The following is an 18,251-nucleotide window of genomic DNA, read 5'->3' as shown; positions in this document are numbered from 1 at the left end:
ATTTAACAGGAAGTTAACAGCGCCACCTGCAATATTAATGTAACGGATGTGTCACCTAAGCCGAGCCTCCTAAGCCACATAAACATTGCTGTTGCAGTGTAACGAAGGTTATGGGCGACATAGTATTATGCAGAGAAGGATATGGTTCGTCTCGTGTGAAGAAAAATTACGTGTCAACAGACGATGGACGATTATTAGTGGTTGACCAGTCACCGACTGGCACGACAGTCTCTCACTTCTTCAGGGTAACGTCTAAAAATAGATGTCCACGTGTTTTGTGTATACATCCATTCTACAGCATATACTTCTTGCATCAGAACTGTTGGATATTTTTGCCGTTTCTTAATATCAATTAGAGATAAACCGAATTGGTTGAATAGGCTTAAACCGGGGTATTCTCCAATTTTATTTTTAGCCATTTTAACAATTTTTTGGTGTAAATATAGCAACATAGACAACCCATGTAAATATGATTGGACTAACTTTCACATTGTGAACATCTTCCAGCATGATACAAAAGGGAATTTCAATTGAGCTCAATTGCAGTGAACTGGCAAGGCGGGGTTTTTATTCCCCCTGTGCATTCAAACAATTTCAATTATATGTGTATCTGTCTGACGCCATATATGCCATTATTATAAACTCTGGAAGTATGTATCATGGTTTGATTGGCCACTTAAGGAGGTCCAAATGGCTTATAATACATGTTTTCTTGTTCCAAATGTCCAATGTTACATTCACTGAAATATATGACAATGATGTGCTAGTGCTAGTGCTAGAGATGACTCATGATCATATATAAGTTTACACACAATCTACCATTCAGATCCCTGTTACCATTTGCTCCAATTTGTGTTACTCACACATGTGTTACAGGTTGGGTTTCCGCTCAAATGATAAAACGAAATCCTGTGTTGAGTTCGGACCATTTATTCAAGTATATCCTAGCTGTGATGATATATATACCAGACTCTGCGTGTGGCACAAAGTCTAAGATACTCATGGTATCGTCATACTAGCGACTTGAAAATATTACATCAGGACTGTATATTAAATGTTTGGCCAGTGCGACAAAAAAATACAGTCCGACCTCTGGTTGTCACGATTGTAAATTTGACAATGACAGGAAAACTGATCTGGCGCCAAAACATTGGACCAATAAGAACGTACGTATCTCTATGATGCAAGACAAAAGACTTGACCATTGACCACAGTACAGAATACGGACGGACGAGAATATAACGAAACGATATAACATTACATTTTGAACATAACAATACTTATTACAACTAGGTAATTACGGAACAATTTAAATACAAAATAAACATAAAAATAATCCTGCCACACATGCATTTCCTATGAGTAGTAAATCATTCATTTGATAACATACATTAACATGACCAATGATCATGTAACCCCCTGGAATTCTATATAAGATGACATACATGTAGATATATTTGTTGTGATTGTCCATCTACACACTTGTATACATGTATATATATTCTCATGAGTTAAGATACATAATATGATATTATATTTTACAGTCTGTATTTCTACCACAAGGTTACCCCGAGAGTGTGAGTCAGGATTATCTGGAGTATCAAATATGGGACACAATACAGGTAATTAAAAAAAATAGAATCTGCTGCTTATTAAACCTACAATTATGCATATTTTATACCTCCATCATTGGTCTGTCTTTAAAGTCTGAATTTCGTTATATTTTAAGACATCCCTACCTCTTAGCTTTACCCATAAATCAAAGATTGTACAGAATGCACACGTGCATAAATTAATCATATTCTCGTGTGAAATTTTTCACGTAACAATTAAAGGCTTACACAGCTTTACCACACCCTCCCTTATCTGACCCTTATTTCATGTCAGTAGACACAAGTTATGGTGTAATAATGATTATGTAGCTAACTCTATATCATCGTCGTTATTTTCAGGCTTTTGCCAGCAGCATCACAGGGACCTTGGCCGCCCAGGCTGTACTGAAAGGAGTGGGGGTCGGTGATGAAAGTGCTACTGTTCTGGCTGCAACTATGACTTGGATACTCAAAGGTTGAAACCTTTATAGGAACAAGGCCTTCTTTTCTTTGCATCTAGGTCACCTGACTGGAAGTGGTTCCCATATGATTTTTGACTTGCTAATGTATAAGTAGTATTATGTAGGATTGCAACAAATCAATAGGGTTGTTTCCTTATTCAATTTTTGGGATAAGGCCAATTCACTAACACCAAATAAGGAGGTCGAGGTTGAAATATCCTTATCCAGCTTGATTTCAAAACGAAGTGCATGTTTTTTTTTCTATTTTCTTTTTTTAAATTTCAAAAGAAGTTCATTTGCATTCATTTTTAATTATTCAAAAAATCATAATGGTATACCTTATTCATAAATATAACAATTTGGAAAGGGGTTTGTTTTGATTAAAACCTTAGAATACTCATTAAGAGCAACAAAAAATAAAAGCATAAGGAAACTAATTTAATAGTGCAATAAAAATTGGCATAGTATTTAATATTATACCACCATCTTTGTCATTTTGTTTTCCAAGATGGAACTGGGATGCTTGGGAGGATAGTATTTGCCTGGCTTCGTGGATCTAGCTTGGATTGTAACTCTAAAAGATGGAGGTAAAGAGAAACAGCTTCATCAACTTCTAATTAATTAACATCATTACCAAGGATATATTAGTGGCCATTCAGATGTTACTGGTATTGTTTAGTAAATTAAAAATATGAAAATAAAATGCCATTCAAAGGTTGAAATACAAATATGTACAAAGCTTGGGATGGTCTAGTGGTAATGCACTTGCATTTCACCAAGGTGACCAGGGTTGAGTCTGCAATCGGAGGTGAAATGGCCATCTACCGGACCAAGTGAGTTTTCTCCTGGTACTTCAATATTCTCCCACAGTAAAACCTCTCACAGGCTGCCGTCTGTGCCAACAAGTTGATAGAAATTATTTTGCAAATTTTGTGAAATACTGTAGCTTGTAATTTTATTAAAACTTAACACAGCTAAAGTTGGCCGTGTCCTTATTAACTCCCATAGTTCCAGTCAACACACCTGTATTGTGATTTGAATCTGAGAGATTAGGGTTCCTGTTTCAGGTTATTTGCAGACATCTTGAATGATCTTGCTATCTGTATAGAGATTCTGGCACCAAACTTCAAAAGCATTTTTACCCCTTTGGTGTGTACTGCAGGGATATGCAAGGTAAGTTCAACATGGACCCTAGAACTTCAAAATTATGATGTAGTTGTCCATATGATAGTTAAAGTTCAGCATGGACCCTAGAACTTCAAAATTATGATGTAGTTGTCCATATGATAGTTAAAGTTCAGCATGGACCCTAGAACTTCAAAATTATGATGTAGTTGTCCATATGATAGTTAAAGTTCAGCATGGACCCTAGAACTTCAAAATTATGATGTAAATGTCCATATGATAGTCAAAGTTCAGCATGGACCTTAGAACTTCAAAATTATGATGTAGATGTCCATATGATAATCAAGGTAAAAAACGTTATGCATCCTTCAACTTCATTTATATTGTTATTCATAACATCACTCTCAAACTTTTAACTAAAAGAATGTCTACCTGTTGTTTTTGTCTATTGGTTGTCGTTGTTGTTGTTTGTGATGTTTTCTGTTGTTGCTTTGAAGATAAGGTGTGAACATTGTCCTGAATATAAAATTGCTTTTGTGATCAGTCCATTGTAGGCGTGGCAGGTGGCGCAACCAGAGCTGCTTTGACCCAACATCAGGCCAGACGAAACAATATGGCCGACGTATCAGCCAAAGATGGAAGTCAGGTTAGACCAACAAATAAACTTTAATGGTACAATGCAATATTTCACAGCCAAACATGAAATTAATTATTTGTTTTAGAAAAAAATACCTATACTGGTTACTGATTGCTTTTCCACTCAACAGGAGACTTTGGTCAACTTGGCAGCATTGGTCTGTAATCTGGCTCTCATCCCTCTAGTTACTGGCAAACAAACGTAAGTATGATTGAAATTATGACACACATTTTTTTTTCTTATTTCAAATTCATTATTAAGTACTGTAAAATCTGTAATCAAATATGGTAATGGAGATGCCTTGGTCACCACTGTATATTTTTGATGAAATACAGCACATAGATAATCATTGTAAACATTTTTTTCTAACTTATAGCAAAACCAAATGAATGGATAAACAAAATGAAACTAACTTACAAATAAAACAAAACAAGGCAAACTCCAGAGAAAAACTAGACTCAAAATAGTTCTAAAAACATACCCTTTACTGACAGTTGCGAAAATACATTGTATATGAAAATTGAAGTAAAAGTTATATTACTTAATTTTTTTCTTTTCTTCAGTCTCATCTGGTTCCTGTATGTAATATTCACCTGTTTACATCTCTATGCAAATTACTCTGCTGTAAAATGTGTTGTCATGGAAACAATGAACCAATCAAGGTTGAATCTCATTGTGAAAGATCTTCTGGACAGCTCCCACATTCCAGGTGTAAAGCAAACCAACCATTCAGAGCCTGTGGTGTTTAGTAAGTTATATGTTATATCACATACATACCCTGTTATCATTGTCATAACAAACATATAACTACACTGTTGTCATTGTCATAACAACCACATAACTACACTGTTGTCATTGTCATAACAACCACATAACTACACTGTTGTCATTGACTTAACAACCATATAACTACCTTGTTATCATTGACTTAACAACCATATAACTACCTTGTTATCATTGACTTAACAACCATATAACTACCTTGTTATCATTGACTTAACAACCATATAACTACCTTGTTATCATTGACTTAACAACCATATTAATACCTTGTAATCAGTGTGAAAATACCCATATAACTACCCTGTTATCATTGTCATAAAAACCACATAACTAATGCCCTGCTGGTAGGGGGTAAGAATTGTACCTGCTGCCCCCATTGCATGATCGTAAGAGGCGACTAAATTTGGGATCTTATCTTTTCTCTTCTTTCTAAACAACTTTCTTCTTCCTAATGTCTCCCTTGACAATGCCTCACTTTTGGCATTTAGTTGAGCGTTCGCCGCTGTGAGGAAGGCTTTGGGTTCTGTCCCCTAGCCGAGACATACCAGAGTCTTTAAAAATGGTAGTTGCTACTCCTACTTAGCGCTCAGCATATTTGGAGTGGGACGACTGGTTGGCCCGTTGTCAGTATAATGTGACTGGGTGGGGTGTGCTGCTGGGTGTCTTCGGCAGTATGCTTCATTGAGGTAGCACTATAAATCGGCAAAAGTTCCGGCCTATCACAAGGAGACTTAACACGAACATACCGCAGCCTTCCAAAACACACATACGCACTAACCACACACATTCATATCGCAAACACGGGAGGCCGTCCTTAAATGACCTTAGCTGTTAATAGGATGTTAAACAAAATAAACCAAACCAAACCAAACCACATAACTACCCTGTTATCATTGTCATAACAACCACATAACCACCCTGTAATCATTGTCAAAACAACCACATAACTGCCCTGTTATCAGTTTGATAACACCCTCATAACTACCCTGTTATCAGTATGATAACACCCTCATAACTACCCTGTTATCATTGTCATAACAACCACACATCTACCCTGTTATCATTGTCATAACAACCACACATCTACCCTGTTATCAATGTCATAACACCAACATAACTCAAGTACATTGTTTTGACTGTTTGGCTGTAGAATTTATTACCCGTAATTGCTTTTCATACATTGTAAAAAAATATTTTCAGGAACTAGAAGAAAATTGGAAATTGTCCTTGGAAGTTCTGTAGGAAAACTATGCAATAGGTAAGTATTCGTACAGTAAAACCTTATAAAGGGCAGGCCAAAATTAAGTTTAAGTATTTGTAGTTTTTCTTCTTATTCAAAATTCCTCTTTAATAGTACTTTTGCTTAAGTAAAATAATATTTTGACAATTGTAAATTAACATAAAAATTTCATTATTGTACATAAAACAGAATAATTTTAATTTACTTCTTGTTTTTCAAATAGATTCTTAGAGGGCACTTACAGGTAAACTAGTGGGACAATAAAAATTAAAAATGACATTTCAGCGTGTCTTTGAATCCATACCCCTGTTACTAATGATGAGCTAGATAAAAACATGTGATATAAGTTTGGTCCTATACATTACATAACTTGCATACAAATATTAATTTCAGCTGAGATGTCAGTATATACATCCTTGATATCCATTTTCTTACACTTTATTTTATCACATATTCGGCCTGTTATCCAATGAATTCTCCCATGTAATATTTTTGCATATGTTTCTTGTGTAATATACCCTGGAGTGATTTTCAGAAATAGATTGTGAAATCATGATGTAGACAATGACACTATCTGGTACATCATGAATTGAAGATTGCTGCCTCCATTTGTTTTTTCCATCACATTTTGACTGGAAAATCTGTTAAGATATAGGTTTCCTTATTAATGTGATAAAAAGTATCTTAAATTTGTGTTCATTTCAAATGATGTTTTATGAAAATTATGAAATTTCAGTTTTTGCTCGCTAAGGCTCACATTTATAAAATCTCATAATGAAATGAAAACTTATTGAATATAATTTAATGTCCTATATATAGGTGTGGTATACGTTTACAATAGTTGTATAACAAGTAATGGTTCACTTAGAATATTGAGATGATATAGAGAAACTTACATTTTTATTGTTTCACTAATTCTGTGAAAATTTTTAATATTATTGTGTTTGTGTCGTGCTCCAGTGCAAAGGATCTACAGGATCTGCTTTTGTTATACAAAGGAATGCCATACCTTCTAGGCCTTAACATCAAACGAGGTAAGAATTCACCATGGCGATTACAGATAGGTTTTCACTCATAGAAGTTAGTGTTTCTTTTATAGAGCGAAGGGAACCATTCAGTGTGTCATAGAAGCCAATGTTACTTTCATAGAGTTTTAGGAACCATTCAGTGTGTCATAGAAGCCAAGATTACTTTTATAGAGTTTAAGGAACCATTCAGTGTGTCATAGAAGACAATATTACTTTCATAGATAATAAGGAACCATTCAGTGTGTCATAGAAGTCAATGTTACTTTTATAGATAATAAGGAACCATTCAGTGTGTCATAGAAGTCAATGTTACTTTTATAGAGTTTAAGGAACCATTCAGTGTGTCATAGAAGTCAATGTTACTTTCATAGAGAATAAGGAACCCTTCACTGTGTCGTAGAAGTCAATGTTACTTTTATAGAGTTTAAGGAACCATTCAGTGTGTCATAGAAGTCAATGTTACTTTCATAGAGAATAAGGAACCCTTCACTGTGTCATAGAAGTCAATGTTACTTTTATAGAGTTAAGGAACCATTCAGTGTGTCATAAAGTCAATGTTACTTTCATAGAGAATAAGGAACCCTTCACTGTGTCATAGAAGTCAATGTTACTTTTATAGAGAATAAGGAACCATTCAGTGTGTCATAGAAGTCAATGTTACTTTTATAGAGATTAAGGAACCATTCAGTGTGTCATAGAAGTCAATGTTACTTTCATAGAGAATAAAGAACCCTTCAGTGTGTCATAGAAGTCAATGTTACTTTCATAGAGAATAAGGAACCATTCAGTGTGTCATAGAAGTCAATGTTACTTTTATAGAGATTAAGGAACCATTCAGTGTGTCATAGAAGTCAATGTTACTTTCATAGAGAATAAGGAACACTTCACTGTGTCATAGAAGTCAATGTTACTTTCATAGAGAATAAGGAACCATTCAAGTGTGTCATAGAAGACAATGTTACTTTTATAGAGTTTAAGGAACCATTCAGTGTGTCATAGAAGTCAATGTTACTTTCATAGATAATAAGGAACCATTCAGTGTGTCATAGAAGTCAATGTTACTTTCATAGATAATAAGGAACCATTCAGTGTGTCAAAGAAGTCAATGTTACTTTCATAGAGAATAAGGAACCCTTCACTGTGTCATAGAAGACAATGTTACTTTTATAGAGTTTTAGGAACCATTCAGTGTGTCATAGAAGACAATATTACTTTTATAGAGTTTTAGGAACCATTCAGTGTGTCATAGAAGCCAATGTTACTTTTATAGAGTTTTAGGAACCATTCAGTGTGTCATAGAAGCCAATGTTACTTTTATAGAGTTTTAGGAACCATTCAGTGTGTCGTAGAAGCCAATGTTACTTTTATAGAGTTTAAGGAACCATTCAGTGTGTCATAGAAGTCAATGTTACTTTTATAGAGTTTTAGGAACTATTCACTGTCATAAAAGTCAATGTTACTTTCATAGATAATAAGGAACACTTCACTGTGTCGTAGAAGTCAATGTTACTTTCATAGAGAATAAGGAACCATTCATTGGGTCGTAGAAGTCAATTTTACTTTTATAGAGCTTAAAATGTTACTTTCATAGATAATAAGGAACTATTCACTGTCGTAGAAGTCAATGTTACTTTCATAGAGAATAAGGAACCCTTCACTGTGTCATAGAAGTCAATGTTACTTTCATAGAGTTTAAGGAACCATTCAGTGTGTCATAGAAGTCAGTGTTACTTTCATAGAGTTTAAGGAACCATTCAGTGTGTCATAGAAGTCAATGTTACTTTCATAGAGAATAAGGAACCCTTCACTGTGTCGTAGAAGTCAATGTTACTTTCATAGAGAATAAAGAACACTTCACTGTGTCATAGAAGTCAATGTTACTTTCATAGAGAATAAGGAACCCTTCACTGTGTCGTAGACGTCAATGTTACTTTCATAGAGAATAAGGAACCCTTCACTGTGTCGTAGAAGTCAATGTTACTTTCATAGAGTTTAAGGAACCATTCACTGTGTTGTAGAAGTCAATGTTACTTTTATAGAGTTTAAGGAACCATTCACTGTGTCGTAGAAGTCAATGTTACTTTTGTAGAGTTTAAGGAACCATTCTGTGCTATAGACATTAACACTGCAGGCATGAAGATGTAACGTGGAAAATGCATAATAAACTGATACTCATATTCCCCACTATATATAATTACACAATGCTTACTTCTTTAAGGTATTTAATCAATTGTCAATTTATAATGAGTTTGTAATCTGTTAACTAACTATGCTGTCAATTAAAATCAACTAATCTGTTAATGAATTACATGTACATGTACATCAGCTATTTGAATAACCTGTCAGTTATCAATTTACCAACTAACCTGTCAATTAATGGCAAATTAACCAACTAACCTGTCAATTAATGGCCTTTTTACCAACTAACCTCTCAATTAAGGGCCTGTTAACAAACTAACCTTTCAATCAACAGCCAACTTACCTCTCAATTAAAGGCCAATTAACCAACTAGCCTCTCAATTACTGATCAGTTTACCAACTTACCCCATTGTTAAGATTTTACATCTAAAGGACTTGAGTGGCCATCTGATACTTCAAACATAGATTCGCCTCCTAGCCTATAACCTAAGCAAAATTTCAAATGATGATTACCTGGTAATACAAAATAATAGAAAATAACACATAGTAATATAAACCCATTAACAGATAATATCTTAACAGAATAACTGAAATAGGTTGTGTATCATAATTGGGTCACCTATTTGTTAATTTAATGGGTTTTACGTCCGCTGTTACGGCCTTGCGGCCCTTCAAGTGACGAGTGGGTCACCTGGACAACACTACAATGTATAGATAAAAGTCATTGGTTTGTGTTGCAGGAGAAATATGTATAGCACTATCAGAGGGTTCTACCACAGAAGATCAGCTACAGAGCTGCTTTCAAGCAGAAGTCATCAACTATGTGTACGAAAATCTTTATAAAAACAAAGTGAGTATACATGTAGTAAAATTATTTAAACAGAAGTTTGACAATATATATATACGTATATATGTACATTTACTATAATTTACATCATGATCATGCATGATTTTCAAATGTGTTCAATGAGGACAGTAACGGTTTACATTCTATATTTTTGGTACTTGTACATTTTTGATTTATTTTAAAGTTAAAATTGTTTTTGTTTGGAGTTCGTTTTATAATGATAATATTCTTTAAAAAACCTTTGAATAACTTATTTTGATAGACCATATTTATATTGTAGACAATAGCTGTGCTTTTCTATTTGCTGGTGGAAGCAATTAGCCTGTTACTTACTTTTCTAGTTTAAGAAAGTTATTTTTAAAATTTTGATATATTTCAGACACTTCATTCCTCCCTGTCACCTATGGTACAAGCACTGGAAGGTGGTAAGTATATATACCATATTCATGTAATGTGAGAGAGCTTTAAAAATCTTTTATTGAATGTGGCAATTTCAAGCTATCCGACTCTTTCTGAACTGATTAATCTCAACCTAAATCACCTCCAAATATAGTCAATTGAGAGATTCTGTTTCTCATTTTTTTTAGCAGATATGGACCTAAAATATAATCTTTACCTCCATATATAGTCAATTTAGAGATTGTGTTTGTTTTGCCGATAATGGCAGATAATAACCAAATTTAAAATCTTCACTTTCAAAGCAGTCTCAAGACTGTTGGATCTCTTTGGTCCAGTGTTCAGATTGAAACATATTTTTTGAGAGTTCAATGTATTGAGCAGCTAATTTTTGTTGAAGTTCACTATAAACAATTTTAATTTTACTTTTAGGTGATGTGCTTGGTACCTTGACAGCCTCTCTAGCTTACACAAAATCAACGATTGTGGCTTTCCGTCAGGGAGTGCTACAGCAGGGCTGGACTGTAGACCCTGTACTCCTCAATGCCAATGAGTGGCGTGCCAGATGGGACAGTAATGGGGTAACGGACAAGAAGGAGTTCTAGATCACACTGGATGAAAGCTTTATGTCACAATTTATTTCTTCTTTGTCCTTCTGATAATAATGACATTGTCCATCATTTTGTGTCATTCATAGCCGAATGCAGGTTTACCCATCATTAATTTATTCTTGAATTAATTTTCATGGTGGTGTAGAAGAATAAAACCCATACTTCTCTGGATTTTTTTAAAATCACCTGAAATTATTTCTAATCATGCAAGTTTTTAATCTCTGTCTACCAGAATTACAAAGAACAGAGTTAGCTTTGCAACAAAGTAATTTAATATTAGTAACATATGGACAGTGTTACCATAGCAATAGATATCGGCCACTCATAATAAAATGAATTTATATTTATTTTTTTACCAGATAGTGATAAAATATTTCTTTCTTGATGAAGTGTAAAAATGAATAAAAATGAATTGAAAAAGGAAATTGTACAAATGTATTTATTTTATCAAAATTAAAAGGATTACCCCAAAAATATTTCATTGCATTTTTCAAACTATTAAAACTTCACTGTAGCGATGAGCAGTGAACATATAAGATTTTGCAGTGAAAATAAAAGTTTAAATATAAGTTTTTCATTTTTGACCAATTAGAGCGAACCTTTGTATTCACCTCTTTGAAACTTGCCAATTTTTCTAATCAAAGCGAAGACAGATAAATTGGTTACTTTGCTGTTTTTTCTGAAATATTCAGACTAGTTTTTGACAAAATGCTCCCTTGACATCAGTTATTCATGCATAGATTCTCCGATAACAGCAGAAAACTCTTACCAGTAAATTGCGTTGATCAGTCCTTTCAAAATGGCGCTGTCAAGTTGATGTGGAGTAATGTCACAAAGAGATGAATTATTATGAATTATGTTACTGATCCCCCCAATTTTTGACAGTTAATTTTTCGATGTTTCTAATTTTGTTTTATAAAGTTTATAAAATGCAATAAAAAGAAAATTGAATGGTTTTCTGTTTAATATAACATTTCACTCATATTACAGACTCATATGACTCATATGTGCTTTGCACTTATGAAAATATCGATATTCTGTCATACTCGTGAAATATATGTTATATTAAACAGGAAACCATTCAATATCCTCTATATCCACATGTATGATCTACAAGAGGCCCAGAGGGCCTGTATCGCTCACCTGGTTTCATGAGATATGAAACAAGAATGATGCTTAAGTATATTTGTCGCTGGTATTGCTATGTCAATATATATCATAAGCATTTTATATGGGTACATGTACATTGGTTTTATTTTAATACTAAAAATGCCAAAAGGTACATTAATCCATGAAATGAAATTGACTTTTGGCGCGACCCCATAGGGATGCTACCACACAAATGTGAGTGATATCCATTGCTTAGTTTCAGAGAAGATCTTGTTTAGACCAATTGGCCCCTTTTGACCCTGCCCTCTACCCCCTGGGGGTCAGCTCCTTCCTTTATACAATTTTGAATCCCTACCCCAATAGGATGCTAATAGTCAAATATGAGCTGTTTCAGAGAAGTTGATCATATCAATTTAGCTAAATTGACCCCTTTTGGCCCAGCCCCTCAGCCTCCAGGGGATCGGCCCCATCATTTGTACAATTTTGAATCCTTAACCAAAGGGAATGCTACCAGTCACATATTAAAGATATCCATTGCTTAGTTTCAGAGAAAAAAGTTGTTTATATCAATTCTGCCAAAATAACCCCTTTTGGCCCCGCCTCTTAGGTCCCCTGGGGTCAGCCCTGTCATTTGTACAATTTTGATCCCTACCCTAGGGGGTTGCTACCAGGCAAATATGAGTGATATCCATTGCTTAGTTTCAGAGAAGTCATTAATATCAATATAGCTATATTGACCCATTTTTGCCCCACCTCTCAGGCCCCTAGGGGGTCAGCACCACCATTTGTACAACTTTGAATCCCCACCCCATAGTGATTGCTTCCAGGCAAATAGGAGCAATATCCTTTGCTCGGTTTCAGAGAAGAAGTCGTTTAAATCAATACAGCCAAATTGACCCCTTTTGACCCCGCCCCTCAGGCCCCTTGGGGGTCAGTCCTGTCATTTGTACAATTTTGAATCCCTACTCTAGGGGGTTGCTACCAGGCAAATATGAGTGATATCCATTGCTTAGTTTCAGAGAAGTTGTTTATATCAATTTAGCCGAATTGACCCCTTTTGGTCCCGCCCCACAGCCCCCAGGGAGGTAGACCCCACCATTTGTACAATTTTGAATCCCTACCCAAAAGGGATTCTCATAGTCAACATTGAGCAATATATATTGCTTAGTTTCAGATGAGAATTTGTTCATATCAATTTAGCCAAATTGGCCCCTCTTGGCCCCGCCCCTCAGGCCCCCCGGGGGTCAGCCACACCATTTGTACAATTTTGAATCCCCACCTCATAGTGTTGCTACCAGGCAAATATGAGCAATATCCTTTGTTCGGTTTCAGAGAAGAAGTTGTTTATATCAATATAGCCCAATTGACCACATTTGGCCCCACCCTTCCGGCCCCTGGGGGTCAGCCCCATCATTTGTTCAATTTTGAATCCCCACCCCAAAGTTATGCTACCAGGCAAATATGAGCGATATCCATTGCTCAGTTTCAGAAGAAGAAGTCGGTATCATCAATATAGCTATATTGACCCATTTTGGCGCCGCCCCTCAGGCCTCTAGGGGGTCAGTCCCTTCATTTGTACAATTTTGAATCCCCACCCAAAAGTGATGCTACCAGGCAAATATGAGTGATATCCATTGCTCGGTTCCAGAGAAGAAGTCGTTAATATCAATATAGCTATATTGACCCATTTTTGCCCTGCCCCTCAGGCCCCTAGGGGGTCAGCACCACCATTTGTACAATTTTGAATCCCCACCCCATAGTGATGCTTCCAGACAAATAGGAGCAATATCCTTTGCTCGGTTTCAGAGAAGAAGTCGTTTATATCAATATAGCCAAATTAACCCCTTTTTGCCCCGCCCCTCAGGCCCCTGGGGGGTCAGCCCCATCATTTGTACAATTTTGAGTCCCCTACCCATAGGGATGCTTCTGACCAAATTTGGTCAAATTCTGATCAGTGGTTATGAAGAAGAAGTCAATTGTTGACGGACGGACGGACGGATCTACATCTTTGCATGGTGTGTTGTTGCACTGTGCAATACTTCATTTGAGTTATCTACCTTGATTTATTTTCCAAATCCAGGTGACAATTCAACTCGCCACTGCCAAAACATTTTCGACATAAACAATTTGGAATAGCAGACTGTCTCATTTTCCATGTTCAGGTAACAATTCAACTTGCCATTAACAAAACATTATGGACGTAAACAAATTGGAATGGCAGAGTGTCTCGTATCAAAATTTGGGGGACAAAGCCTGTATTAGTAGTTATTGCCCTTTTTTGTCAGAGTCATAGTTTTTCACCAGGGCATATACTGGAAATGTACATATTTTAGTGGTATCCTATTTTAGATCATTTCCTTGGGAGCATTGTGCTAAATTATAATTGCACTTATTATACCTTCTACATACTGTTTCAATAAACAAGAGCTGTTGGAGAACAGCATAGCTCGTCTCACAAATGTTTGTCAATAAATAATCAAAATATGCTAATTGGTATGGTTTCGTAAATTGCATTAATAATATCTATATTGTTTACTTGAGCAGATTGTGTATTGAGTTTTCATCCAATTTTCAAAACCATACCAATTTATATATATATGTAAATTATCTATTGACAAACATTCGGGAGACAAACTTTGCTGTTATAAATTGACTAAATATATTAAAGCCACATACTCCCTAAGAAACATATATCATTGTTTACATTTTGAGCTTTTTACAGTTTTGGGACTTGATACATACCTAACAGAATATCATGAATCAGAAACTGAAAGAAAATGTGTATTTATGAAAGTATACGGGGAATTCCCAAAAATAATAACTATGGCTGCCGGACCAAGTTTCTCTGAAAATTGGTCCCTACAATGCAACGGCGGGTTTTTCAGTCCATACAAAATGGCGGAACGCCGAAAGCATGGACCTGCGAAAACGCAGACAGATTCTGTCAAAAAAGACGCAAAAGTGAGTGGAATCGGCAAAACCCGAGTATTTCCTTAGGAAGGGAAATGATGCGTTGGAACTTAGCAAGAGAAGAAAAGGGAATAGACTCGAATTGTCAACTTCATCGATCTAAAATTTTATCAATGTTTTGTTGTATGCATATTGCTACATTTTAAAAGTAAGTATTTAAATGTAAACTATGTTTGTTTATTTTGTTCAGTTACCTCAGTATTACACGAATATTCTGTTAATATGTTTAAATGAAAGCACTATTAGGCAAAGTTCATGTATGCTCGATATGTAAACAACGGCCATGTGTGTAATTTATGTACAGTGCACATTGTTAGCTCACCTGCCCGAAGGTGGTGCTGCGTCCGTCGTCCGTCCGTCCGTCGTCAACTTTTCATTTAAACAACTTCTTCTTAATAACCAAAAGGCCAGGGGCTTGATATTGGGCCTGTAGCATGTTAGGTTGAAGAGCTACAGAGTTTGTTCAAATAAATGACCTTGACCTTCATTCAAGGTCACATGGGTCAAATAGGCGATAATCTTCAAACAATACCCAAGAGTCACCAATACCTGAATATTAGGCCAATAATATGCTGGAATTAACGTCTATACATTTATTGACATGAATAAACCTAGCTTACTCTGATATTTGAACAAAATGGTAATCAGCATTGTGTCTGTAGAAATGACCTTAATCAACTTCAAATTTGCTGTACAGCCAGGTGAGCGATACAGGCCCATTGGGCCTCTTGTTATATCCTAGTTCTCGGCTCCGCGACAAATCTCACTATAAAGATAAATACGGCGAGTTATTTTTATACACTGATGTCTCAAGGACTCCCCCGGTCAAGCGTCAAGGCCAGTGGTCATGAGCATCTTGGATTGCCATTGATACATGTGTGCAACTAGAATTTTAGGTTGTTTGGGATTATGTGGCTTTAAATAATTGCTTTTAGACCTATTTCTTTTAATTTTTGATAGAAAAATTATCCTTATGAGAGTTGTCTCCCTTGAAAATTGTTTTACTGTATCAATTGTCTAACGTGAGCATTTTCACATTGTTTTTTTCAGTTTCATTCAAAGAAGAGATAGTGTAATTCTAATAGAAGGACTCTTTTACCAAATATCAGCAACCTATTATAATCATAAAGTGATGAGCTTTCAACACTTACACAAAAATGTGTAAATATCCCAAAAAATGTTTTTTTTTTTAAATCTTTCAGTTTAACTCCGGAAAGGGATAATTTAACATTCACAGGGACCCTTATACCATGTATTACTATGCTTTTCAACACTCGCAACAAAATCTTCATGCAAAAATGTTCTAAGTCAAAAAAAAAAAGAAAAAAAAAAAAGATTCAAACAGAAAAAAATCCAATTTTTTTAATTTTTACTCCAGGTAGGCATAATCTTACTCTAGAGACACTCTATTGCCAAATATCAGCACCCTAGTACATTATAAAGTGATGTATTAATACCTTTCAACACTTGCACCAAAAACTTAACCCAAAGTCCAAAAAATTTCAAAAAATCTTTTAGTTCGACTCCGACAGGGGATAGTTAACCCCACAGGGACTATATTACCATAATTTACTATACCTTTCAACACTTGCACCAAAAACTTAACCGAAAGTCCAAAAAATTTCAAACAAGAGGCCCATGGGGCCTGTATCGCTCACCTGGTTGGATTAGACCAAATGTCGAAATAATGTTCATATTCAATTTGTTTTATTTGTAAAACAATGCTATATATGGTTATAGTATTGGAATCGGAACTGCTTTAAGATTAATGAAGTCCAGACTCTCTAAGGTCTGAAAAACCTCAAGAATTGTTTATAGAACATGCATTCATCACTTTATGACTAGTAGCGATTTAAAGGAATTACCTCTATTTCACCTATTGGGCCCAGCCCCTTAGGCCCTTCGGGGGTCAGAGTCACCATTTATGCAAATCTGTTCCCCTGTTTCTGACCAAATTGGTTCAAATCCATTCATAACTTGATGACTAGTAGCGATTCAAAGGAATTACCTCTATTTCCCCCCACTGGGCCCCGCCCTTTTGGCCCCTTTAGGGTCAGAGTCACCGTTTATGCAAAATCTGTTCCCCTTCCCCCAAGGATGTTTTGGACCAAATTGGGTTCAAATCCATTCATAACTTTATGACTAGTAGCAATTTAAAGGAATTACCTCTATTTCCCTTATTGGGCCCCACCCATTTGGCCCCTCCCGGGTCAGAGCCACCATTTATGCAAAATCTGTTCCCCTTCCCCCAAGGATGTTTCTGACCAAATTGGGTTCAAATCCATTCATAACTTTATGACTAGTAGCGATTCAAAGGAATTACCTCTACTTCCCCCACTGGGCCCCGCCCTTTTGGCCCCTTTAGGGTCAGAGTCACCGTTTATGCAAAATCTCTTCCCCTTCCCCAAGGATGTTTCTGACCAAATTGGGTTCAAATCCATTCATAACTTTATGACTAGTAGCGATACAAAGGAATTACCTCTGTTTCCCCCACTGGGCCCCGCCCTTTTGGCCCCTTTAGGGTCAGAGTCACCGTTTATGCAAAATCTGTTCCCTTCCCCCAAGGATGTTTCTGACCAAATTTGGTTCAAATCCATTCATAACTTGATGACTAGTAATGATTCAAAGGAATTACCTCTATTTCCCCCACTGGGCCCCACCCCTTTGGCCCCTCAGGGGTCAGAGTCACCATTTATGGAAAATCTGTTCCCCTTCCGCCAAGGATATTTCTGACCAAATTGGGTTCAAATCCATTCATAACTTTATAACTAGTAGCGATTTAAAGGAATTACTTCTATTTCCTCTTTAGGGACCCGCCCATTTGGCCCCTTGGGGGTCAGTGTCAACATTTATGCAAAATCGGTTCCTCTTCCTCCAAGGATGTTTCTGACCAAATTGGGTTCAAATCCATTCATAACTTTATGACAAGTAGCGATTTAAAGGAATTACCTCTATTTCCCCTATTGGACCCAGCCCCTTTAGCCCCTTTGGGGTCAGAGCCACCATTTATGCAAAATCTGTTCCCCTTCCCCAAAGGATGTTTCTGACTAAATTAGGTTCAAATCCATTCATAACTTGATGACTAGTAGCGATTCAAAGGAATTACCTCTATTTCCCCCACTGGGCCCCGCCCTTTTGGCCCCTTTAGGGTCAGAGTCACCATTTATGCACAATCTGTTCCCTTTCCCCCAAGGATGTTTCGGACCATATTGGGTTCAAATCCATTCATAACTTAATAACTAGTAGCGATTTAAAGGAATTACCTCTATTTCCCCTATTGGGCCCCGCCCCTTTAGCCCCTTTGGGGTCAGA

General features: G+C 36.1%; 1 protein-coding gene across 1 annotated transcript; it reads left to right on the top strand.

The window, feature by feature from the left end:
• The first annotated feature begins 18 nt into the window (after positions 1–18).
• On the top strand, positions 19–11,279 carry LOC117333095 (RUS1 family protein C16orf58 homolog). The gene is made up of 13 exons (XM_033892226.1): positions 19–245; positions 1,545–1,622; positions 1,953–2,067; positions 2,562–2,640; positions 3,121–3,226; positions 3,723–3,824; positions 3,946–4,016; positions 4,379–4,563; positions 5,799–5,856; positions 6,799–6,872; positions 9,746–9,855; positions 10,232–10,277; positions 10,681–11,279. The coding sequence occupies exons 1-13, from the start codon at positions 111–113 to the stop codon at positions 10,851–10,853; spliced, it is 1,332 nt and encodes a 443-aa protein (XP_033748117.1). The 5' UTR covers positions 19–110; the 3' UTR covers positions 10,854–11,279.
• The last annotated feature ends 6,972 nt before the right edge of the window (positions 11,280–18,251 follow it).

The sequence above is a fragment of the Pecten maximus genome, chromosome 8 (assembly GCF_902652985.1).
Source record: "Pecten maximus chromosome 8, xPecMax1.1, whole genome shotgun sequence".
In the NCBI taxonomy this organism is placed as follows: Eukaryota; Metazoa; Mollusca; class Bivalvia; order Pectinida; family Pectinidae; genus Pecten; species Pecten maximus.
Note: the sequence above shows the minus strand (reverse complement) of the source record. Positions and strands in the feature narration are given on the sequence as shown.